The 26,584-nt window shown below is 43.8% G+C and overlaps 1 protein-coding gene across 1 annotated transcript in view; it reads right to left on the bottom strand.

The window, feature by feature from the left end:
* The window catches only part of E2F7 (E2F transcription factor 7), a 31,661-nt gene extending 17,969 nt beyond the window's left edge, over positions 1-13,692 (bottom strand). The window contains exons 1-4 of the mRNA XM_081247965.1: positions 13,459-13,692; positions 12,699-12,782; positions 4,668-4,943; positions 3,151-3,319 (exon numbers count right to left, since the gene is read on the bottom strand). Coding sequence (XP_081104091.1) covers positions 3,151-3,319; positions 4,668-4,943; positions 12,699-12,782 — 529 coding nt within the window. The 5' untranslated portion in view covers positions 13,459-13,692. The remainder of the gene's footprint in view (positions 1-3,150; positions 3,320-4,667; positions 4,944-12,698; positions 12,783-13,458) is intronic.
* Between the last annotated feature and the right edge of the window lie 12,892 nt (positions 13,693-26,584).

Genomic DNA, 26,584 nt, shown 5'->3' with positions numbered 1-26,584 from the left:
GCTGTTCTATAATCAGGGCAGACTTGGTGCATGTAGCTCTCGGCCTTTCAAAGATTTAACACAAGAAATAAACTAGGTTACAATGAAAACTGTGGAGCTGAGAGGAAATTCTACCCCATGCATGAAGAGGCATTTCGCAGTCAATCAGAACATTTCGGCTCATGACCCTGAAAGACTCTTCACTCTCAAAAGCTCAGGCTTTGGTGCCAGATGCCTGCTGGAAGGTGTTGGCCAGAGCAGTCAGCAGCCCCTTGTCCAGATCTGCCTGGCTCCTTATTCCAGTCTGTTTTCATATATTAACACATCTTGTTGAGAGTGGAACGTTATAAACCTTCCCATTAGAAATGTCATGTGAATGCAACTGAGACAGCCCAGGGCCAGCCATATGTCTGGCTGTTTTGTTATTCTGTATTAGACACAAGCTGCTAAGTCTCCATCTAGTGGCTAGACATCTCAAGAAATAAAGGAAGATTTGGACAACTAAGAGAGGAAGAAGATGCTTGATATGCACCAGAAGTGTTCAGAAGGTTGTGCTGGCAAAAGCCCATAGGCAGCTACTTGCCTGAATAATCACTCGCCTTTGCAGTCTGGACTAACTGTCCACTGGCTGGGTGTGCCTAAACTTCCCACGTCACAGGTCTCAAGTCCTGCAGGTAACTCTGGGGCTTGCTCTGCCAGGAAAGTCTTGCCTGGCACTGAGCCTTCTTTTTCTTTTGTATTCAAGGCAATCCGATTAATCGTAGGCATGGCATTAGTTATGCCCTTGAGGATTTACCAATTGTTACCATGCTTCCCTTATGCCCCATAGAGCTTATCAAGAGCATCTCAGCCCAATAAATAGTTTCCCAGGCTGTGTAACTTTCCATTTACTAAAGTCACTCCCAGTTCTTTAACCTCTTACCTATAATATCAGTATCGAATCTACATGAGACCAGAAACTGGGAATGAATGCAATTTGAATGCTTTGCACATCCTTGGTTAAAATATGGTCTTAGAGCTTGTGACCTGGGATAGAGCAGGAGTTTAGACTCAATCCCAAGAGATGGTTGCCCCGAAACAGCTTCTAGGAAGGGACTCCATTTTTACGACTCACGTGAAGAGAGATGGCAAGTTCATCTGGCAGGTCTTGGAAATTGTGTCAGCAGGAAGCTGTTGCAAAAATCTTCGGCATTCTGCTCCAGGCGGTTATAACATGGGGATTTACAGCCCATATGAGAGTAGGATCCCAGTCTTCTGTCCTCCCTGGGACCTGTAAGGTAGCTTTCCAACATCTAATCTTTTGTCTTCTGCACTGATGTCAGTGCAAGGACTCTCGATGAGGCCTGGGTATATGGAGGAAGGTGGCTTCATGAACCCCAATGAGAAAGACATCATATGATCTGTTGTTTTACCCTCATCTTCTTCTTCTTCTTTTTTTTTAAATTTATTTTTCGCCGTGTTGGGTCTTTGTTGTTGCGCGCAGGCTTTCTCTAGTTGCGGCGAGCGGGGGCTACTCTTCGTTGCGGTGCACGGGCTTCTCACTGCAGTGGCTTCTCTTGTTGCGGAGCACGGGCTGTAGGCGCGCGGGCTGCAGTAGTCGTGGCACGAGGGCTCATAGTTGTGGCTCGCGGCTCTAGAGCGCAGGCTCAGTAGTTGTGGTGCACAGGCTTAGTTGCTCCGTGGCATGTGGGATCTTCCCGGACCAGGGCTCGAACCCGTGTCCCCTGCATTGGCAGGTGGATTCTTAACCACTGCGCCACCAGGTAAGTCCCTACCCTCATCTTCTTAAGACTAGTTTCCAGGACGCAGTTCCTCAGCTATGTCTACACGAAGCCTCTGTCCAGCTGGCTCACTTTCCCCTTCTTGTTTCATTGCTACCAATGCCAGAATACTGTGTTCTACTTCTGGGTTCTCAAAGGGCTCCCCGTCAAAGCCCTCGGCTTCCTCCTAGCTGTAGAGGATCACAGGATGGCTTGAGGATGGTGGAGGGGGGGGGGAGTACCTCTAATGAGAGCTGAGTAGAAACTCTTCCACGTAGCAATAAGAGTAAGCCAGGCTCTGAGTTGGGCATGTTACTGACATTATCCCCAACTTTTCTAAGTTTCTGCAAGGTAGGCGCTATGGTCCCTGTGCTGTAGTTGAGAAAAGAATAATTAACTTTTTAAAGCTCTCACAGTCTATAAATTAGAGAGCTGGGCTTCAAATCTAGCTCTGTCTTACTCAAAGTGCAGACCATGGTCTTCCCATCACAACACACTGGTTCCTCATTACCTCAATTTCCAGCAAATAAAATCTTTTTAGCCATCAGTTTGAATAATTCAGAGTAATCATCATCTACTGGGTCACAGTCTTTGGGCTACTGGAAGATATAGAACTAATAAACAAATTAAAAATATACTCTATCATAAAGCCTACTGGGCTGATTTCGTCGAGCCTTTTTTCCCCCTGTATGCAAACCCTCCTAATCTTTTAAGGGGACACTCTGACATCTTCAAATCATGTGATTTCTACTTATTTACTTGTCAACAGTATGTTCATCCTGAAACCAACTGCAATCCACGTCCACTAGGAGTCTCTATTCTGAATCAGCGGTCTGCATATTTATAGTCCAGACACCACTGCACATTACACACACCCACGCCGTGTGAACGCGTGTATTCCTCTTTGTTATAAGGCTTAGCTGTTTGAGTTATATCCAGATATGCCTTTACTAGTTGGGCAGACTTGCTGTGAAGGTCACAGTACAGGGCTTCAAACATAATGCTCTTGCTTTCAAATCGTGCTTTATAACAAAAATAACACCAGTTCTGAACTCTTTGAAGCATTTTAAAAAATAAACAGAAGGATATTTCTAAATATCTTTTGAGTCTGTCTGAAATAACATGGAATTAAGATATTAGATATTAATTTGTAATGTGAGTCTTCTGTGAACATATTTTTTAAGGTTAAGAAAACGAAATATTTGTTTGACCCCCAGGCCTAAAAGGCTCCCTGGAATTCTATGCATAATGATGATGACAGAAGAAAAGCTCTACCTGCTCCTGTCCTCACTCTTTTGAGGGTCAGCTCTTTACTTAGTAAAGGAGGTGATCTGAAGCCTTTGGCTTGCCCGAGGAATCAACTTCTCACTGTAACTGGAGACAGGCCTCCAGGTGATCCCACGATACATACCGAGACTGACAGCAACTTCATCTAGGGAGATGGTAGTTTTCTCAGTTGACAGTGGATAACTTGGATAGCGAGCTAGAAACTTCTGGCACAGGAGTCCTAAACTTTTCTGTTTTCTGCTTGGCCTTTGCTTTTCAAATTCGTCCACAGCACTGTCCCCAACAACATCAAGCTACAGAGGGCAGACAGAGGGGGGTGGAAATGTCACAGTTAACATCTTAACAGAGAAATTGCAATGGGTGGTATTGGCGAGTGGAGGGGAACATGCAAATCCATACCATCCTAGATTCTGGTTAAAATACATTTCCTAATCTAATTTTCTTAACATTTTACCTATTGCTTTCTCTGAACTGAACTTTTCCTCCTTTGTGATTTGGGGCTGAGTCTACTGTTTAAAATAAAAAATGAGGGCTTCCCTGGTGGGGCAGTGGTTGAGAGTCCTCCTGCCAACGCAGGGGACGCGGGTTCGTGCCCCGGTCCGGGAAGATCCCACATGCCACGGAGCGGCTGGGCCCGTGAACCATGGCCGCTGAGCCTGCGCGTCCGGAGCCTGTGCTCCGCAACGAGAGAGGCCACAACAGTGAGAGGCCCGCGTACCGCATAAAAAAAAAAAAAAAAAAAAAAAAAATGAACAGTGCAGTCATTTATAGGTTGCTACAGCCTTGATTTATAGGTTGCTACACCCTTGCTACTAGCGTGCTTGTTAGACTGAGATCAGCAACACCAGGAGCATGTTAAGAGATATAAAACCTCAGGCCTTACCTCAAACCGGATGTATCAGAATCTGTCTCTTCCTAAGATCCTGTGTAATTCCTATAATGTGAAAATCTGAGATGTACTTGCCTGCACTGCGTCACCAAACTCTTTATTTTTCACAATTTACCAAGGGTTGATGGAACTGAACAGGGGGAGCTAAATCTTATTCTTCCTTATTCTTTCTTATTGTAAGTGCATTAAACTAGTGTCCTTGTCTTATCAACTCACATTTGAAAAAGGCTCAATTCAAGCCCCAAGAAAAACTTTTTTTAAAAAGTATAGATATGCTGCTTATTCAGTAGCTCTGGTTCCCTACAGGACAGGTAATTTAAAGATGATTTAACTTTAAAGCCCCAAACCAACGAACTGAACATACATGAGAATGATAAAATTCCCCAAGTCAAAAACACATAGATTAATATTACTGTTAAAATCAAAGCAAAAATTATAATTCATGGCAGCATTAAAAAAAATCCAAATTTCTTCATTAAATCAAAATTATTAAATATCATTGCTTAAAAAATTAATCATTTAAAAATGTGTACTGGTGAAGACAGTATCATACAGAAGAAAAGAAAGCATTCATTATGAAAAATGAGATATAGAATAAGAGTTCCACTTCAGCTGTAAATAAATAAAAAGATTAAGTGGAGTACTGCTTTTGACTCAATAGTAACCCAAAAATTGAGAATTCTGTGACTTTTTAATAATCAGGTAAACATTTACAAATTCTATGAAAGGTCTTCGGAGCACAGCCTGTTTACCTGCAGACAGTCTGTAAACGCGTCGTCCTTGTTCTCAATGGGCCTGAACAGTCCTTTTTTCTTCTCTCGGTCTCTGATGTCTGGGCTGGCAGCACTAATGAGCACCTTCAGGTTAGCGGTGGGTGTCCACGGTTCTGCCTGCTGTCTGTCGACAAGCTTAACTGGAGTGATGGGATTTCTTTCTGGAGTGAAGATCTTTTGTTTCGATAAGTCAATTGGTTCATTTTTTATTGGCGTCTTTGGGGCCATCCTTGAGCGATCAACAAATATATTTTCCTATTTTAAAAAAGAGACCTTTTAGCGAAAATGAGAAAGGGCAGGTATCAGCTAAGAGTACACTTTATTCCCAGTATTCACTGAGTCATGAAAATACAAACAGACCTATATGTTCAAGGCTGAAAAGTATCAGGATAGGACTAATGAAAATAAACAGAAGGATCCATGGGAACCAAAGAGTGGCTGCTACTCCTTTTAAGCATATTTTTCACGGCACCTCTGTGAAAGAAGTCATGAGTGTTATGCATCACTGGTGGATGCCTGTAACAGGCGGGGATGATAATAAGAGCAAATGTGGGTTGAGCCCATATTGCTTCTAAGTGACATATTTTTTTAAACACTATTTACGAGTTTGCACTAACTAGAAGAGCAATTATGCTTTTGTTGAATGTCCACCAGTGCTAATAGAGCAACTACCAGGACAGATTAATGGAAGGGCATCCAACAAAATGCCACATTTCAAGCCACCCAGCTATCTAGGGTCACTCCCCCAGAGCAGCGCGTCTCAAACTACCCCTGGGGAAGGACCAGGGTTTTTCACGGACTGAAAACTCCCGGAGACTCTGACACATGGTCTTACTTCGCAGGACTCACATGCAACTCCCATCATATCACTCTCCCCTTGAGTTTGCCACTCAACTTCACCTACAGCTTGTTCGACAAGAAGAGACCACTGACCACAGGCTTAGATGTCACAGGGGCAAGATCAACGGAATTACCGTAGAGGTTTCTAAGTGCTAAACTCTCAAGTTCTGTTCTTAATGTTTTGCAGCTTGGTAATCGTTTGTGGCCTAGCACCTTCCCCCAGACTCTTTGAGTAGACTGTCTTAGATAATTAAAAGAAAAGATGAATGATGGGTCCCTTAATCCATTAAGAAAAAGGACTAAGTACACACAACTCGCGTTTGGAATTACTAAGTTACCGAAACAAATTTCTTTCCCCTAAAATAAGTTTTTGTCGTTCAAACCCAGAAAGATTCTGCTCTTCCCATAGTTGAACTCACCTCCAGGTAATAGTGCCTTTACAAAATTAGGAAGGTGGATGAATGACATGTTTGTCACTCCCTTTCCTGTACACAATATCACTCTATAGATTATTGCATGCTTGGATGTTGGCTGAAGAGTGGTTTAAAAAAAAAGTGTTTTCTTATAAACGAGCAACATATCAAGAAGGAAAAAGAATTGTTTGGGATGGACTTCCCTGGTGGCGCAGTGGTTAAGAATCTGCCTGCTGATGCAGGGGACACGGGTTTGAGCCCTGGTCCAGGAAGATCCCACATGCTGCGGAGCAACTAAGCCCGTGTGCCACAACTACTGAGCCTTCGCTCTAGAGCCTGCGATCCACAACTACTGAACCCGTGTGCCACAACTACTGAAGCCTGTGCGCCTAGAGCCTGTGCTCCGCAACAAGAGAAGCCACTGAAATGGGAAGCCCGTGCACCACAATGAAGAGTAGCCCCTGCTCGCTGCAACTAGAGAAAGCCCGCGCGCCAGCAACGAAGACCCAACGCAGCCAAAAATAAATAAATAAAAAAAATGGTCTGGGAGAAACTGGAGTTTGTGGTAACAGGCCAACTCTTGTTCTCTGGATCAGCAGAAGCTGCCAGCTAGCCTTGGTGAGGTTCTGTCCTAGGGTAGCAGGAAAGGTGTGGAGATGGGGGTGACGATTTCTCATGCCACTGCCGCAGTCAGCATCCAGCCTGAGGCAGTGCATCTATTCACACCTCTTAACAAATCCCTACTAGTATACAACTCTGATGAAGTCTTCCACAAGGGAACTCTCAAGGGAACGTACCGAGTGCATATTACGTGCTACACATGATACCTGTTTCATGCACTTTACACCTATTAACTCCTCATCCAATCCTGCAACCGAGGTAGTATTTTTCTAGCCTACAGATGAAGAAACTGAGGCACACAGAGGGTGCCTTGCCCAAGGTCACATACAACCTCATTCAGTATAAAAGTCATTGGTAAGGCAGGAAATAGCTGACAGCAGAAGTTTCCAAAATTCTGCATCTAGAAGTAAGCTTGTCCTGGGTGTGAATTGGGAGGAAGTTATCTTTTTCGCAGCTCCAACAAAAGGTATCCAGCAGGCCACGGATCTCCACTAGCCTCTATGGAGAGGCAGCATGGGAAGCAGTTCTGCACGCGGGCTGGTAGGGCCAGCTTACCAGCCTCTGCTACTTATCAGCAGGGTGAGAGCAGGCAATTCCCTTCTCACTTGAATTCTCTCAACTGAAAATGAAGTTCATAAAAACACTGATCTCCAGAGTTATGAGAATAGTTCCTGGCATATAGTGATCACTCAAGAAAACTAAGCTATTCTCTCTCCCCCCGCTCCACTTCCTGTTCTTTATTACCATCCATCCTGGCCCTCAGAGCTAATATAACATAGCACACTGTACTGCTATTTAACTTCCTGGGCGTGTGTCTTGTCTCACTGACGAGACCGTGCTCTTCTGGAGGTCAGGGAGCTAGTTCCACACGTCCCATTCCTCACAGTTTTTGGCACAATGCCTTCCCCTTCGCAGGTGCTCAAGGAACACAGGGCCTTGATTATCTAGTTATTTCAAAAGGTATCCCAATGGTGGAGGGCGTGTCCCAGGCTTGTTGAGGTGCAGAGATTCATCCTTCTTCTCCACGGCCCTCATGGTACCTGTCCTCCCAGGAACACTGAGCTCCTACTTTTTCCCTACCAAGGAGCAATTCAGATGAATTATTTCCTCCAGCACTTTGACATAGTTTCACTACAGTTTAAGTAATACTTAAAGTAGGAGGGGAGTTACGTCACGTGGTAGGTTACGATCGTTATCACACCTCTACTCAACAGAAAAAAATGCCAAGCAAATTGTTTTCTGAGGTTTCAGGTGGGCAGAAAGTCAGCTGCAGTCTAATCACACCCTGCTCCATCCGTCTGTCTATCCTGCAATCCTGACACTGTAGAAGGCAAAGGAAAGGGGACTGGAATGAGAGTTCAGAAGTACAGCGGTTTTTGACTCCACCCTATGTCTTTCTGATACTGCACAAATTGTTCATTTTGTCTGGGCCCAAGTTTCCAGATCTTTGAAATAAGGGGTTCAGACCAAATTATGTATCTCCAAGGCTTTCCAGCAAGGCTACCCAGCCATGTGGTGGACACTGGGATGCACCTGGCTCACTTCTGGGATGAATGACTCATTTCCCCAGCTGCTGGAGTAATGCCAAGAGTAAGCCTCTTCACGCTTTGGCAGAAGAGGGTTGACTCATCCGGGCTCACACGCCTTCCCGAGAGGCCGGTACTGTCCTCAGTGGCTGGGAGAGGCGGCACTGACGTGTAACAGCTTGGTCCCCTTACCCGGACTCAGGACGACTCCAAGGGGTCGTCCCAGAACTCCCTATGGGGTAAACCCAACTTCCACTGAGACTGTTCTGCAGCTCTGCTTTTCCGTCTGTCTAATTCTGCTGCCTTCCCTTCCCTTAAATGTGCACCCATCCCCAGGGCACTCCCTAATAAAGCACCTGCACACTAACCTCCATGTCAGATCTGCTTGCCAGGAAGTCAAGCTGCAACACCCTGGAAATCACCTCTTCAATTAGAGAGGGCCTGGAGAGAGTCCCCAGGATACAGGCTCTCCAGTTCTCATGTGCAAATGGAGGTGATGCACCTTGGCTTACCTGCCATGCAGTTGCTGTGAGGATCAGATCAGATAATGAGAGTGAAAGCAGTTTGTAGTCTGTGAAGTGCTGTGCAAATGTTCATCATCATCATCATTATTTATTATACCAGCATTATGACTGAGCTGTAAGCTGACATGGAAAGGAGCTGGTAATTAGAAGATCTTGGTTCTAGTCTTGCTTCTGTCTCAGATACAGCTTTGATCACGTTACCTCAAACAGTACATAGTCATCAGCCTGTTCAAGGCCCTTGGTGACATTTTGCCAACGTCTTTTCCGGTCCCATCTCATGCACGTCCCACATTTTGCCCAAACAGTCCACTTGTTCTTCTTCAAACCTGTCCTGAATTTTATCACATCTGAGCCGTTGCTCACACCATCACGTTGACTCTAACGCCATGGGCTAAGCTTGGCCCACTGAAACCCGACCTACTGTTTAAGACTCATTGCAAATATGACAGGCACGTCAGGAGGCGTCTCCTTCTAGCTATTGACTAAAAACTCTCCTTCCCTTCAGAGCACACTTTCCAGAATGAGTAAGCCACGGAGGGCTTTCCCCTGCCTGTCTCCCAGGGGGTTCCTCGAACCACCAGTCCGCTCTGATCCACTGCTCTCACTTAGGTCATCTATCAGTTGACAAGTCAATGGCAAAATATTGCATTTGACCTCACTGCAATGGTTAAGACTGTTGACTATTTGCTTTATAAAACTCTCCGTCCGGGCTTCCCTGCTGGCGCAGTGGTTGAGAGTCCGCCTGCCGATGCAGGGGACACAGGTTCGTGCCCCGGTCCGGGAAGATCCCACATGCCGCGGAGCGGCTGGGCCTGTGAGCCATGGCCGCTGAGCCTGTGCTCTGCAACGGGAGAGGCCACAAGAGTGAGAGGCCCACGAACCGCAAGAAAACAAAAACAAAAACCAAAAAAAACTCTCTGTCCTTCTGAGCTACCACTTTTTTCTCTCTTGGTTCTCTTCTGACTGTTCCGTCTCAGCCTCCTTCACTGGCTCCTCTTTTTCCACTCTTAGAAACTCAGCCGTCCACACCTCCCTGTTTGCTATCTCCAGGGCAGCTCACCCACTCATGTACAAGGCTTTAAAACCAACCTGTATGTTGTTAAGTCCCAGGTTTGTATCTGGCTAGGACTTTCCGTGAGTTCCCAGATCAGGCAACCAACTGCCTCTTGCACATATTTATTTACCTGTTATCACACGGGTACAAATATATGCTTCAAGTTGAACTCACCTTTTTTAACCACTCCCAAAAGATGAATGACCTTCAAAGAAAACCCATGCCCACTAAGTCTAGGCGTGTCCCCAAATTTACCATGCTGACTTACTTCTTTACTAGTTTCCTTCCTCTCTACTTGCCTAAGTCTTAGCACTCATCCCTTCAAGCCCTAGCTCAAGTGCTATCTTGAGCCCTCCCAACAGCTCAATCCTTGTTGTCCACCGCTTCATCCCAAACCATCCTTTTTCTACTTTTGTCATTCCTAAATGCACTGTAGACAACTGAAGAGAAGAGTCTTGCTTATAATCTCACAACTTGGGCACAGTAAGATTGGGTAATGGCGTTGAAAACTCCTTTATGTTTTAAAGAAAAGTTTCTCCGTGAGTGGTAAGAAGATGCATGCCTACCTATAGATCTTGAGCAATGAAGATCAGACAGTCAAGAAAGATAAGTCCTCTAAATGCTGACCAACCCATAGGATACTGTTCCAGGCACCCACCAGAGGGTTTCAAGAAGTACCACTAGGGCTTCCCTGGTGGCGCAGTGGTTGAGAGTCCGCCTGCCGATGCAGGGGACACGGGTTCGTGCCCCGGTCCGGGAAGATCCCACATGCCGTGGAGCGGCTGGGCCCGTGAGCCATGGCCGCTGAGCCTGCGTGTCCGGAGCCTGTGCTCCGCAACGGGAGAGGCCACAACAGTGAGAGGCCTGCGTACCGCAAAAAAAAAAAAAAAAAAAAAAAAGAAGTACCACTAGCTTCTGGCCACTCTGGAAACTTTGAACATTTCTTGAATGTCCACAGCACATATACTCATATAGATTCTTCTGCCTATAATGACCGTCTTACTCCTTCTTGTTTCCTTATAGTTGAAGTCCTCAGCCCACATATTACCTCTGTGAAGCTTTCCAACTTTCTCTAGACTCCCCATGAGTTTCTTTCTTAATCTTCTGTTCTGCTGGGGCACTTGGTTCCCACTCCTATAGCTCTTACCAAATCACAGTCTAGTTGGTGAGTTTTACATCTCAGTCCCTGAAAGTGTCTCAGGTAACCGAGGGCCAAGCCTGCATCATATTCATCTTTGGGCTGTCCGTTCAAATGAGTAAGGTGTGAACAGTATGGGTTGCTGGGTGCTTTACAGACACCCAAAGAGGAGAGGCTACTTATTCATTTCAATTTATGGAAGAAAAAAATAGGCTTAGGGAAGCTAGGAGACTTATTCAACCGCTGTACCCCCAGCCCCTGAAACATAAATATTTGTTGAAAGACTTAATAAATATTTATTTGAGGTTATGAAGCTAACAAATGGTAAAGCGGGAAATCAAATCCAGATCTGTCTGACTCCAAATCCCATGTTCTCGGCAGCCCTAGAAATCCTCCTTCCTTTACTTCACAGCAATGTGAAAAGAGAGACAAAAGCCCAGCCTGGCATCTCGCAGGAGCACTCTGTTCTCTTCCTTTGCCGTCTCTTTGACAGGTGAAATAAGCCCTGCTCGTGTATTCTATTTCAAACATTTTAACCACTTTCCCAAATCTCTATGGCGTCATTTGAGGTTTTCTCTACACCCACTAAAATATGAAAGCTCAGCTGGGCACAGCACTTACTGGGCTAACTAGAGTAGGAGAAGTACCCTTGTTGAAGGCATGATAAAAAGTCATCGACCCAGAAGGAAAGAGGTGGACACTTTGACTTTATATAAATGTATACACATTCTTTCAAGGCTGTCCCATCCAAACTACGAAGGAAAACAAAAAGTTTTGCTCTGAAACTCCCAAAGCCAAAACTCTGAATATATACTTTAAAGTCTGGGCATTGCCACTCTCAGATGGCATAGCGAATTCTTTAAAAATGCTCTTTAAAAGAATAATGTTTTGGTATACTTCTTTTCCTAACAAAAATAAATCAAATGCTGGGGGGAAAAAAACCCCTACGCGAAAAAGCATACAGTTTCACACCTACCGAAAATTAACGGTTGTCAAGTATTCTTCAAAGGCCCATATAACAGGTGCTTTGCAACCAGGCAATTTCATTGTGGGTGCTAAGCCTAAAATTAAGCCCAGGAACCAGAGAAGTTCAATGCCTATGGAAGTTGCTATGCTCAGATTGATATTTAAACTTTCTAAACCTGGGTTTGTCATATCTACTTGCCTCTGCCCAAAAATGCTTAGATGTTCGCTACTAACAAGCTATTATACCTTTTTGGTAGGACACCGGCTGGTGAGGGCATTGTGCTGACATGGGTCCTGTTTAGACACTGCTATGGCTGGTTCACTTCGTAATGTTTCTTGAAGACGCTACTACTGTCTTACAAATCACAAGGCATGCAAAAACCACAAGGGAAAGCTCAGTGCAAAACCAGCAGTAACACTGTAAAATAGTCAGAGTCCTTGGTGAGCTCAGTCACTTTATCTCCCTATATGGGAGACACCGGTCATGCTCTTGGGAGAATGAAACCATCTCTAGGAGCTGGTCCATCAGGATGAAGAACATTTCACTGCACTTTAATAATCTAGCATTTAGAGTAACAAAGTCTATTTTCCTGGGAACTGAGGCTTAATATTCCTGCCCAGCATTAGCTAATTCTACTCTTGATAACTACAATTATTACAAACTTTTGATTGCAGTGTCTAGCATATCTTTGATTCATATAAGTCAGTTTCAACATTACATCTAACCACTGCACAATGACTGAGAAATTCAACAATAATGGTTGGATGCCTCCTCCATTAAAAAAAAAAGAGAAAAGCATAGTCCTAAAATGTTCATCAAGGTTATTATGTTTATAAGACAAATACAAGTGGCATGTTGGAATCCTGAAGTGAATTAGACATCACCATCCTAAATATGATAGAACTTAAGGTATTTAAGTTCACTTACCTTTTGTGCATTTTCCCCATCTTCAATTGCAAAATCTAGTCTGGGGTTGATCAGGTCTTTTAGTGTTAAACAGTTTACCTCCATCTGTAATGCACAGTTACATTAGAAAATGACTTTAAATTGGATACTCTTTCCTTCAACAAAAATATGTATTACTTGCTCATGAACATGAACTTCCGCTCCCTAAACTCATCCTGGGAATTTTCAGGATTGTGGCCACTCCAACTCTCCGAAACGCACACGAACGAGCACAAACACTTAAGTGTGCTTAGTAATTACTGAAATTGGGAAGAAAAAAACCCCGACAAAAATAATACTTTTTAATGAAAAGCAACAGGACAAAATTAAGTTTCAAGTCAGGAGAGTGTCGGGCAAATCTGTCAGAAAGCACAGGGTCTCCTATAGGTCAGTTAATTTTGGCGCAAAGAACGGGGAGGAATTCGGCTTCGAGGGGTTTTGAATCAGGGGGGAAGGAAACCTGATCGCTAGACCAAACCCACTCAGCGCTCAGCGCAGCCCTTTCCCAGGCCTCTGAGCAGACCCCAAATATAAACTTTTCCAATGAAACCCCCAGATCGTGAGGAAGGGCAAGTTCCCTACTGCCCGGCCGGAGGGAGAGCTGGAGCCCAGACACCCCTCGCACGTCTGGTCCTGAGGCAGCCGTGGAGGGGAGGGGTGGCAGGCTGGCAGCCGGGGCGGGAGGGTCCCCCGAGCCCCAATTCCCGCCTCCCCGCCAGCGCCGGGGCCTCACGCTACTTACTCCCCCTTTGCGAAGGAGCCTTCCTGCCTCTACCGGGACCTCCACGACCCCACAGCAGCGCGGGATCAGCTGGGCGAGTCGATCAGCAGCCGGGCGGCGACATCGGGCGGGGAAAGCGAGGCGCGCAGTTCCCCGCTCCGAGTGCCCTGCGCTAGCGGGGACCGCGCGGCATCCGAGCAGCGCCAGCGCTCCGACACGCCGAGCGCGACTGCAGCCCCGGATCGCAGTCCCCGCTAAAACACCTCCTCTGGCGCCTTGAGACCGAATTTGAGAATCCACCAATCAGCGACGGCCGGCGAGGCTGCCCCGGCCAATCGCGCGGCGGCACGGCCCGGGCTCGCCGCCCCTCGGAGTCTTGGCGCTCCTGGGCGCGCGTTTCGACCTCACCCGCCCAATTGTTGCCGCCTCGCCCCCTCCCCCTTCCGGGTACCTGGAAACCTCGGGCCCGGGAGCCAATTCTTGACGGGGACGCGGGCCCGGGCGGCCGCGGGAAGCCAAGGTGGGGGCGGCGCGGGACGGCGGGAGGAGGAGGAGGACTCTTTTGTTATGCGTAAAAGACCCGCCCGTCCAGAGGCTTGCGGCGCGGGGAGACCGCGGGCACAGCCTGGGGAGGGGAGAGCAGATGGAGTTTGGAAAAACGATATACACGCTCTGGATGCTGCCCGCCACCCCTCCCCCCAGCAACCTGCGCGGAAGCGAAGTTGTCCAGGCTTGTTGAGGCAAACTTCTTAACACGAACGCTGGTGTGACACGTGAACCATGGTTACCACTCTATGCTGCGAGCAGATGGCACGCCAGTTAGCTCTGGAAACTCGACTGCCAGCAGAACCAGCTGTTTTTTCTTTGCAAGTCCAGAAAAGTTTATTGGTGTTGTTACCTTTTCAGACCATCGCCAATAATTTGCCTTATTAAATAACTCTCTGCAGTATGGACTAGCATTCTGGGAAAGTCGAGAAAATTTCCTCAACATTGCTGATTTGTATGAAATGTTTCACTTCCCTCAACCTTAGTTTCTTACTTAAAATAGGAATGTTGATAGAGACAGCCGTGTGTGTGTGTGTGTGTGTGTGTGTGTGTGTGTGTGTTTTAATAGACGTTAAGAACAGCTTTAAATTTACAGAAAAATTGAGACGATAACACAGGGAGTTCCCGCATATCTGGCACCCAGTTTCACCTATTCATGAACATCTTTACTGTGTAGTGCGTTTGTTAAATGAACCGATATTTCTATATTATTCTTAACTAAAGTCATTATTCAGGTTTCCGTAATTTTTATCCAATGTTCTTTTTTCTGTTCCAGGATACAACATTACATTTAGTCTTCATGTCTCCATAGGCTCCTCTTGGCTGTGACAATTTCTCATACTCTCCTCATTTTCGATGACCTCGACAATGTTGAGGAGTACTGGTAAGTTATTTTGTAGGATGTTCCACTATTAGAATTTGCCAGCCTTCTTTAAAGCATGTCTGCAGACATTTCCCTACAAACGGTATCCTTTCTAGCAAGGATATCATTCTCCTTATTATCCTTTCTGTACCAAGTGCTTCACTTTCCACCCCTCACCTCCCGAATTTATATATTAAATATATAAACGTACTTAAACAAACTTTCTGCAGAATTCAGAATGCTCAGTCAAGTGCTTCACTTTGTACTCTATTTAGTTTGCTGATAAATACAGCCTAAAAATCACTGCTAGATCATACATTAAAAAGCCAAAAAAAAAAGCATGGGAAATATTAAACTTAAAGAAAAATAACAATAGTTATAAAAATCTGACACTTTTATAATAGAAATGATATTTTAAACTGAAATCTGTCTTGTAAGTAGAAGCATAAGGAGACAACTATAAAGAATAAAATTGCAATTTATTAAATTTTGCACTTGTGTAGAAGCAGAAAATTAGATGAAGATTTTTTTTTTTTCCCAACTGTATTAATTTCCTGTGGCTATTGTAACTAATTACCACAGACTGGTTGGTAAGCCAGAAATTTATTCTCTCACAATTCTGGAGGCCAGAAGTCTGAAATCAAGATGTTGGCAGGGCCACACTCCCTCTGGTGCGCTGGAAGAGAATCTTTTCCTCATCTCTTCCAGCTTCTGGTGGCTGTAAGCAGTCCTGACGAATGTATGGCTGTCTCACTCAGATCTCTGCCTTGGTGGTCACATTGCCTCCTCTTGGTGGGTCTTAAATCTCTCCTGTGTGCCACTTAAAAGGATACCTGTCATTGGATCTAGGTCCCATCTGTACAACCTAGAATGATCTCATCTCAAGAGCCTTAATTACGTCTGTAAAGACCTTTCCAAATAAGATAGCATTTACCGGTTCCAAGGATTAGGACATGGATATGCCTTTTTTGGGGACCCCCATTCAGCCTTCTAGATCACCATTTCAATGATTAAAGTCTATTCATTTCTCTAATATTTCAAAATAATATTGGTTGTTTCTTTGAAGTTAGGCGGTTTTATGTTACAGACCTTTTCCTAGCATTTTCAGAGTATTTTCTCCATCTATTTCAATTAAAATGTAGCCTCTATCTATTCAAAACACGAAAAACAATATGGAGCCTCAAACACCTGTAATTTCATTGATTGCTTAAAGCAAGAGTGATCTTAGATTTGGAAGAAAACTAGAAAATGCATGTTTGTTGGGCAGATTCAGAGACAGTACTCCATTTATATTGTACCACTTATTTATATTGATGTTTTCAAGTCCCAGAATTGTAAATAATCTGTCAGTTTCTCAGTTTAAGCTGATGGTGGCTGGGAGCTCAGCTCAGGCATCGAGAAAATGTGCCTTCTCCATGTGACTTGGTCTTCCTCTCAGCATGGTGATTCAAGTTGGTTGGACTTACATGGTGGCGCAGGGCTCCAAAAAGAGTCTCCTAGCCCGCAAAGTGGAAATTTTACTTTGTGCACTTTTGTGATGTAACCTCAGAACTAAGATAGCATCAATTCTGCTGTACTTTTTGAAACAAAGCAGTCAAAGATCCATTCATATTTAAGAGGTGAGGACATATACCCTACTTCTCAATGGGAGAAGTGACAAAGAATTTGGGGCCATATTTTAAAATTGCCACACCACGTTTCATGCTATTTGAAGTATTTTACAGTTCTACCTCGATAATCTTTGCCTGAAAGATCATTGACTTCGGAACAGTATAATATTACCTACGTGGCCACAGTCCCTAGGGTTCTGTATTGTGCTAAGCCCGTGGTTCTCGATCCTGTCCATGCTTTAAAATCACCTGGAGAGATTTTTTTAAAATACCTATACCTGAACGGCACACTCAGAGATTTCTAATGTACTTCATCTGGAATTGGACTTGGGTATTAAGTTTTTTTCAATTCCTAGTGTCTTGTTCCTTTGCACATGCTAATTGGATGGTTATTCATCTATTCCTTTGGATGCTTCTGACTCGGTGGTTTCAGAAATGGATCCTCAGGTTCCATCAGTGAGGACAGGAAGAGTTGGACAGGTGTATTGCTCTCTGGAATCGATGCAGAGGTTTCAAAGGGCTTAGTCTTCCTGGTTTATGGCTATATCATCACTGGTCTTTGGAAGGAGATGAGGTTGTAAATGAGAAATCTTATGGGCAGGTGGAGGTTAACAGAAGAATGAATAGCAAGAGCTGTGATCAGAATATACACAGATGACTGACATTCCTCTGTATACAAGACGTACTGCATGCCTTCTCAAACTTGCAAATAGTCTTTTGCCCTTTTGGGGTTCTGAATCTCAAGATTTATCACACTTTACAGAAAGAATAAATGTAGTGAAATGCAATCCATGTCATTTAGTCTGAGTTGTCCAGTTAATGTATCAGCTTCCTCTGATATTTTCCTTTCTTTCTACACTGCAAGCACAGTCATCTTGGTGTAACATCTGTTCGCAAGAGTTCAGTCACAGAAGGGAATTAGAAACTGATTTTTCACCACATGGATAACAGAAGGACCTTGACTTCACATCCTGGCAATTCTGAGGTCTCTGAGTGGATCCGTTTAACGGTTCTTGTTAAACTGAGGGCTGCCATTTAAAATGGCCTTTGTCTTCAGCTGTTCCTGGGTCTGGGAATGTGATATATTTGCTTCTCTAACTGCTTGCAGGTTCAGAGAAGGCAGAAAATTTATTCTTGGCTGACCATAAGCAATGTCAGAAGGAGAATGAGTTCATGATTGGTTCCTACTCATGGCCTTAGCAACAATTAAAAAAAAAGATATTAATACCAAAGGGCAGTTATGGCTCCCATCTCAAATGACATCCAGATGTCCAGCTGTTCAAAGAGAGCTGCTTAAGCTGTGGTTACATGTCGCATAGGGAACAGAGGGAATTCATTCTTTATCTTTACAGATGCCTTGTCATCCTGGGCACTATTGAGCAAGGTCAGTTTCCTTAATGATTGTGGGATTTGTGTCCTCACTTAATGAAAAGGTGGCATATTTTGTGTGCATGTTTGCGTGTGTGTACTTATGTGTGCATGTTATAGGCAAGGATGCAGGGAGTGGATTGTGCTGTAACATTTCAGACCACACAGATAGGATGGATTTTGAGCTGGGCTGGGTGTTTCTGGGAATAATGTGATAATGCAGAGTGTATAGTGGGACACCCCTTTACATGATGCTACATTTATGCTGCAGGTTTGGGCGCGGTTGTTTGGAGAGACCTCAATGTTTGGAGGGTAAAAATGGAGATTGACCACTGCCCTGGAACCGAGATTCTGGATAAATTGGGGGGCAGGCGTCCCGTTAATCTCCAGAGCCTTATCTAGAAGGGAAGGAATTCACTTTGAGTAGTGGAGAGACATAGGTTCTAGATCAAGCTTGGCCGTGGAACAAAAGGTATTGCCTACCTAGGCCTCAGTTTTTTTCTTTAAAATGGTTTGTCTGATTTGGAGGACCTTTGAAGAACCTTCCATTTCTGTCATTCTAAGTGTTTATTGGACACTTAGGATATCCTCTTAAAACTATTTGCTGCGGGCGCCTAATCACGTAGTGTGGATGTGTAAGAATGTTTGCTGAAGTCACTTTTTAATTTCCATATTTGGTGAAACTGGACACATCTCTACTAATCATGTTACATTATGTACATACATACATTAATAATGAGAATGTTAAAAAACATCAGGCCGAAGACTGACATTTGTCATCTTTATTTTTCTAAGCTTAGAATTAAATGGCTGCAGGTAACTTTTTATACCTTCCTAAGAGCATTATTTTAATAGCATTTTTTCATTATAATGCTTTGTAGGACCAAATGAAAATGTTTTCACTGTGAAGTGGAAAGAAGAGTTTGGGGTTAGGGGCTCAGGGACTGGAAACATAACTTTAAATACTTCAAATATTATCTTTTCCTAACCTAGAGCCATCTCATCATATACAGGGGCCTTCAGCCTTGGAAAAACTGGACAAGTAGCGTATTGAGCCCAACTGGAGATACATACATTAGCCCACAAGTTCACTAAACAGTTGGGGGAAGTGTTGATATGCAAAGGTTAAGGTATTGTCTCCAAGAAGTCCCTCTTAAAATGCAGACTGTTCCTGGAAAGAGTAGTCACTTAACCAACATCATCCATGTAGCATGTTAAGACATTTATCCTCAGACCACGCCTGGGGGTGAAAATTGGGTTAACCTTAAAGTACAAAACATTGTTTCTCTGTAATACCTTCTATACAACAGTGGACCTTCTAGCCTTGTTCAGAGACTCACTCCTGCCTCTCCCGTGAATTCTGGGCGCCCCCAGTCACACATACCTCCCTGATACCCAAGGCCTCCACTGCACTATGTTGGTTTCTTTCTACCTCTCCTGGGGACGCATGGCATCAGATATCTCCGTGCAGCCTGGCTGCTCCTGCCCACGAAGCTGTCGTCACTCAGAAAGTCAGGGATGCTCTGTGATGCCACTGTGTCCTCTGCCAAGGGCGCCAGCTGCTGCCGCCGCCATCAAGTGAAGCCAGATCTGGGTCTTCTCTGGTGCTGCTGCCAGAGAGTATGGGAGATGGCCTTGGCCCCCATCTGCACCGTCCTCTCACCCCCCAGCAAAGTCTTATCGGGTCAGTTCCTTTCTGTGCTGAAATAGGCAGTCAGAGAACAATCCCTCTTGGTGGTTGTTTTTCGCTTATTATCCTTCTTCCTAAGCGTTCAGGCTGGGGACCACATCTGGGTGGTAGGCACTGTGTTATACTCATAACTCCTCCCCACTCCCCATGGTTGAGACATTGTAATTGGACCAAATTTTGGTCTCCTTGGTTGAATTATTTCCCCAAATGCTCCTCTCTCCTCCTCTAGTTGCAAACTAAGAGGACCAATTCGTGGATGTGTATTAATGTCCTCGTTATACTTAGATAAGTTTATCAACGTGTCTGTAGACAATAGGACCTACAAGGAGAGACAGCTCAGGGCAGGCATAGTTGAGTGGGGCAGATGGAAGTGGAATCAGGTAACATTGGGGGCAGGAGGAAAGCTTGAATGGAGGTGACCATGTTCCTCGTGGGGTAGGACGAGAAAGAATCTCCTGAGGAAAGGAGAAAGATTCAGAAAGGAGTGTGAGAAAATGGAGGCTTGCTTGACCAACTTAAAGGAATTGTTTGGGATCCCTGGATTATTATTCTTGTCAAAGATTTAAAATATGAATAAAATCTGCAGTGGATAAAATCTCTAGATACAGCATGCCTGTCCAATAAACTGCCATGTCCATGATGGTACAACAGAGACTTTTGTTCTTGTAGTTGGCTGCACCTATTATAAAGAATGATACCATCTAGCACAGGGACCTGTAAGGCCTTGCAAATTAGGACATAGTCTTTTGGTCTACATTTTAATGATGCTATAATTACTTTAATTAAGTTCTCTTTCTCCCCTCTCCACATGTTGTCTGTTATAAAAGTCCCATCAAAAGTGATTGTGTTTTGTGCAAAGGAGTGCCGAAACATTATTTGTTTTGTTTAATGTTATTTTTTAAAGTTGTAAGTCCTTATTTGTAAGACAGCATAGTTTCCTTTATTTTATCTTATGCTTTATGTAGTTTAAGTAAAGTGAGAATATTTTTTTAAGTTTTTTTGTTTTTGTTTTTTTATTTTTGATGTGGACCATTTTTAAAGTCTTTATTGAATTGGTTACAATACTGCTTCGTTTCTTTTTTGGTTTTTTTTTTTTGCGGTACGTGGGCCTCTCACCGTTGTGGCCTCTTCCGTTGTGGAGCACAGGCTCCAGACACGCAGGCTCAGCGGCCATGGCTCACGGGCCCAGCCGCTCCACGGCATGTGGGATCTTCCCGGACCGGGACACGAACCCGTGTCCCCTGCATCGGCAGGCGGACTCTCACCCACTGCGCCACCAGGGAAGCCCCTGCTTCTGTTTTATGTTTTGGTTTTTTGGCCCCAAGGCATGTGGGATCTTAGCTTCCTGACCAGGGATGGAACCCACACCCCAGGCATTGGAAGGTGAAGTCTTAACCACTGGACTGCCAGTGAAGTCCCAAGAATATTTTCATATTCCTTATGTGTTTTGCTTTTTGCAAATAATGTCTAATATTTTGTTGCATTTATTTCTCCCCTCTTAGGCCTTACACCTCTTTAGTAAACTGGTCTAATATCCTTTGTGAGTGTGTATGTGTCTAATTCCTCTGTTTCAGTTTTCAACATGCTTTTAGCTGATGATGTTAAATTCTGCCTATCCTTTTGACTCAAGGAAGACTTCTTCCTGTTTCCAACACCCAGTTTACTGGATTTCTTATTGTTTAATTATGTTCCCATGTGGCCACTTTTATTATTTTCTTAAGCTTGCTGAAATTTACTCTGGAATTGGTTTTTCCATTTTACTGATTTCTTGTCTCATGGTTAAATATTTTATTGATGTTTGCAATTACAGTGACATGATGCTAGAGTATCCTCAGAGTACTTTGTATTTGATCTTTTCCTAAACCTTTTGTCATCTTGTGATTTTTAAAAAACAATTACAGATTTCAAGAAGTTTCCACCTTAGTCAGTGTCAGCCTAAACCAGGCGAAGTTGCTAGTTGGAGAACAATACAGTTATGTAAATGGATTCCTTTTTTTTTCAGTGACTCTTCTAAACTAGTTAAAAATTACAAACTCAGCTGAGGCATAACTGAGAACATATTATAAAGAGAGGAAAGCAGACAATATTGCCAGAGAGGAATACCACATGTTGTAACGACAGGACTAAAATTTTAAAAGGAAAAGCAAGAGATGGATTAAAATTTGTACACTAGTAAGAAATTAATTTTGCTCTCACCATTATCTAATAATTCTCTTGTTACATATGCAATTAGAAGTAAGAGAGGTTAACCCTCCATGCAGTCTGTGAGTCAAGCTTCACTGACTTTCATGGCTATAAAACTGACATCTTGATCGTTTTCCTATTTAAAGTGGTAGCCTGCCATTTTTGTTTGTTTTAGAACAATCACAGTTGGCTGTTTGAAAGAACCCAAAGCAATCTTGTCTCTCAGGCTAATGGCAGTTTCAGGGTTAATATTAATGACGGCACTGAGGATGGATATATTTTAATAGCATTGAATCTCAGTGAAAGGTTGTTATGGGCTGGGTAGCTCAGAAAGCATTCATAAGACCTTCAGTTAGTTTTGTTTACTTTTTACACATCAATTATTTATTTTTAAAATAAATTTATTTATTTATTTTATTTATTTTTGGCTGCGTTGGGTCTTTGTTGCTGTGTGCGGACTTTCTCTAGTTGCGGCGAGCGGGGGCTACTCTTTGTTGCGGTGCGCGGGCTTCTCATTGCAGTGGCTTCTATTGTTGCAGAGCACGGGCTCTAGGCACGCGGGCTTCAGTAGTTGTGGCTCGCAGGCTCAGTAGTTGTGGCACACAGGCTCTAGAGCGCGGGCTCAGTAGTTGTGGCTCATGGGCTTAGTGGCTCTGTGGCATGTGGGATCTTCCCGGACCAAGGATCGAACCCGTGTCCCCTGCATTGGCAGGCGGATTCTTAACCACTGCGCCATCAGGGAAGTCCCTACACATCAATTATTAATACCTGTAATGAAACAATAATGCTGTTCTGCATTGGCAGAGCCCTTTTCACTACAGAGGACACCAAGGACTTTATGAGCTGCTGGGAGCCAATTTCTGCTCTCGATGCATATATAGTTGTCTGACGTGAGCCAACCAGAAGCATAGATAGCATTTATGCCTGAATTTCCGACAAGGAGCCTTTGGCACTACCTTAAAGACATACCCAGAATCCAAATACAGCTCCCGGCCTCCACCACCACCTCCTAATTCCAAGCCACCTTCGTTCCCTGGATTGTTTTTGTTTGTTTGTTTGTTTGTTTGTTTTTCCTGGATTGTTTTAATAGATCTCTCTATTTGTTGTCCCTCTGTAATTTATCCCTAAGCACCAGCTACAGTGGTCCAACTTAAAAGGTCATGTTCTCATTCTCCAGACACTTCAATGGCTCCCCAACTAATTCAAAGTAAAAGCCAAAGTCCTTACAATGGCCAACAAGGTCTTAAGGATTTGACCTCTTTTTACACCTCTGATCTTATCATCTTCAGCTTTTCCCCTTGTTTGCTTGGCTTTGGCCACACTCTGCTCCTTGCTGATCCCTGAACACGCTTACTCTGTTGCCTGAGGGCTGTGTATTGACTGTTCCCTCTGCCTGGAATGCTCTTTGTCCAGAGAGCTGCTTACTTCTCTCCTTCACTTCTTTCAGGAGCATTAATTCGGGTGCTGTTCGCTTCTGTAGCAAAGAAACCTTAAATTTACAGTGCCTTTAACAAAGCAGAAGTTTACCTCTCACTTCTATAAACAGCTGATAATGGTGTACCTGGATGGCAGGTGGCTTTCCTGTAAGTGGCAACTCTGGGACCCAGGCTCCTTCTCTTTGTGACTCTGCAGTCTCTTTGGCCAGGCCCCCAGGACCTCTGTTTCTTGTTAGTGGAAGGGAAATCAGACAGTGGACATGGCATACGTCACTTGTACTCACATCCTCTTGAGAGAACAACTAGTCACAGGGCCACGCTGGATTCAAGGGGGGGCTGTGATCATAGTCACTGGCTCTGTAGCATGTCCTAGCAAAAATTTAACACTATGAACAGGGCGTAAGGACTCCTGGGGCAGCTAGTCATTTCTGTCACAGACTGCCTTCTGACCACCAAATATCTGTGTGAACTCCCTAAAGGAAACAACCCAGGTGCCTCATCCATGACAAAGTCCAGGCACTCTGGGTAATGTGTTCCTTTGGTCCAGAGACCTATGAATTCAAAAACAAAGTGCCTGCCACCTCTCCCTTCCACCCCCAACAAACCTCATATAAGAAATATGGACCAGGAACAGGATAACCACAACAGAAACTTGTATTTGTGAAAGGGCAGACTGGGAGATCCTTGGTGGTAACTGGTCCATAACAATGAGGAATCCGACTGGGCAGGTGCTGTGAAGACTCCCTGCCCTGGACATGGTGCAGATTCTTCCTTAGACCATGCTCCTGCTCAGTGGGCGGAACTTGCTTGTTCACTGTTCTCTGTGGTCCTTGGCTCTGGCCTGTGGGATGTTCTTTCTTGTCCATTATCCTTTCTGGTGATACCTAAGATGAGCATTAAGGAATATGACCTCCTTGGAGCTTGCACAGTTTTTACAGTCTGCTTCCTGCTGGTAGATATTGAGGTCCTTGGGAGGATGTTTTACAGTCACAGGCTTTGTAAGGCCCAGACCACTATTCTTCAGAAACATTATTCCCTTGATTTCTAGTTAGTTCCATGTGCAATAACCATATCCCAAGTTCTTTCTTAGAAGTGATTCTTACACCTGCTCTATTTCTTTCCTTTCTTGCCCCTATACTTCCCTTAATTTAATGGGGCTTACTGGAGGCCCCTTGAAGCAATAGGCTTGATGAGAAGAGACTAAGTTCCCATGATCTGTGTTTCAGCTTTGCACACCTCTGCTTAACGAAAGCAACTTAATGGGTGCTTTTGCTCAAAACACTTCAGGTCTTATCTCCTACTGCTTGGTGTCTAGAAGCAGTCAACTTTCTAAGCCTGCAAGGCCTCAAACGCACCTTAATTCCTAGATTTTCTTTATTCTGTTCCATTTCTGTTTGCAAGCTAGCCAGTTCTTTCCTGAGCACATTTCTTTCTTGAACTCTTTGTTCAGTGCAGAGAGGAGCATTCAGCATCTTTTTTGGACAGAATTTTACCCCCTCAAATTCATATGTTGAAGCCCTAACCCTCAATGTGACTGTTTTTGGAGATAGGGCCTTTACGGAGGTAATTAAGGTTAAACAATGTAATAATGGTGGGACGCTAATCCAATAGGACTGGTGTCCTTATAAGAAGAGGAAGAGACACCAGGAGTACATATGCACAGAAAAAAGGCCATATGAAGACACAGCAAGAAGGCAGCCATCTGAAAGCCCAGGAGAGAGGGCTAACCAGAAACCAACCCTGCTGGCACCTTGATGTTGGACTTCCAGCCTCCAGAACTGTGAGAAAATAAACTTCTGCTGTGTAAGCCACCCAGTCTGTGGTATTTTATTATGGCAGCCCTAGTAGACTAATACAGCGTCTTTTGGCATTCTAGATCTTTCAAACTACTTATTCTAATGCTATAGGATCACTAGGTACTTGTTTTGTCTTACAAGTGTGCACACATAATAGTTTAACATTACATGGGTCTCTGACTTCCAGCTTCTAATGTCTATTTTGTGCCATCTTCTGCCTGATTGCTAAGTCAATGCTCTATATTTTAGTTTTTTGGGTTTTTTTTTAAGACACCACTTCAAAGAATCAGTTTCTGTAACAAATGGACCTCAAAACTTTGGAAGATTAACATAAAAGAAGTTTATTTTTCTCCCATATAACACTAAAAATTATTATATCCTGTTAGCGGGTGGCTGTCTTCCACATGGAGATTCACGGACCCACCTCCTTTCATCTTGGCTCCAGCATATTCTAAACCTGCAGTGTCCAATGTGGTGCCACCTGTGGCTACTACTAAGTACTTGAAAAGTGGCCATCAGTACTGGAAATATGCTGTAAGTGCAAAACACATAACTAGATTTTGAAAAAAGAATATAAAGTATTCATGAATACTTTATTTTGAATGTATACTGGAATATATTTTGGAGATATTGGGCTCAAACATGCATTATTGAAATGAATTTAACCCATTTCTGCTAGCAATAATCACATCTTGGATGAACTTCCTCGGCTACAGTACTGCCACTACACAAAGCTATAATATATATATATATATATTTTACACCAAGTAATAATACATATATTAGTGTGGCTACTAGAACACTTAAAATTACATGTATGGCTCACATTGTATTTCTCTTGGACAGCCCCGTTCTAAAGCCTCAGCGTCTTCTGCCTCAGTCGGCAGAAAGGGAAAGAGACAGTGGAGGAGCCACTTCAGATTCATAAAAACCCCAGCTTAGAGGTAAGAGAAAGCGCATCTGCTCAAATTCCATTGTGAGAATTAGTTACATGGCTATGTCCCGATGTGAGAGGGCTTGGGAAATGTCCTCCTGGCTCAGAGGCCACCTCGTAGCGACAGTTCTACTCTAGGAAGGGGAGTGCAAATGCTTGTGGACAGCTGGCCCTCTCCGACACAAGGTCTGTGCTCCAGCATCATCTCCTTGGTGAAGTCTTCCCTGACTACTGCAGCCACCTGCAGGCCACCCCTAGCATTCCCTGTCTCCTTCCTTGTTTTGTTTTTCTTTAGAACATTCCACGATTTGACACATCATATGTTTTGTGTATTTGTTCATTTTCTTTCTCACTATATGTAAACTCCTTGAAATAATTTTTTAAAGATTTCTTTATTGTGGTAAAATATACACAACATAAAATTTACTGTCTTAACCATTTTTATGTATGACATTCAGTGGTATTAAAAACATTCATATTTTTAGGCAGCCATCAGCACCATCCATATCCAGAACTCTTTTCATCTTGCAAAACTGAAACTCTATACCCATTAGACAATAGCTTCCTATTTCCCTCTTCCTTCATCTCCTAGCAGCCACCATTCTACTTTCTGTCCCTGTGATTTTGACTACTGTAAGTATCTCATCTAACTAGAATGAAACAGTATTTGTCTTTTTGTGAGTGGCATATTTCACTTAGCATAATGTCCTCAAGATTAATC

The sequence above is a fragment of the Mesoplodon bidens genome (assembly GCF_964165515.1).
Source record: "Mesoplodon bidens genome assembly, chromosome: 11".
Lineage (NCBI taxonomy): Eukaryota > Metazoa > Chordata > Mammalia > Artiodactyla > Ziphiidae > Mesoplodon > Mesoplodon bidens.
The sequence above is the reverse complement of the archived record's forward strand: the minus strand, read 5'-3'. Positions and strand labels throughout refer to the sequence as shown.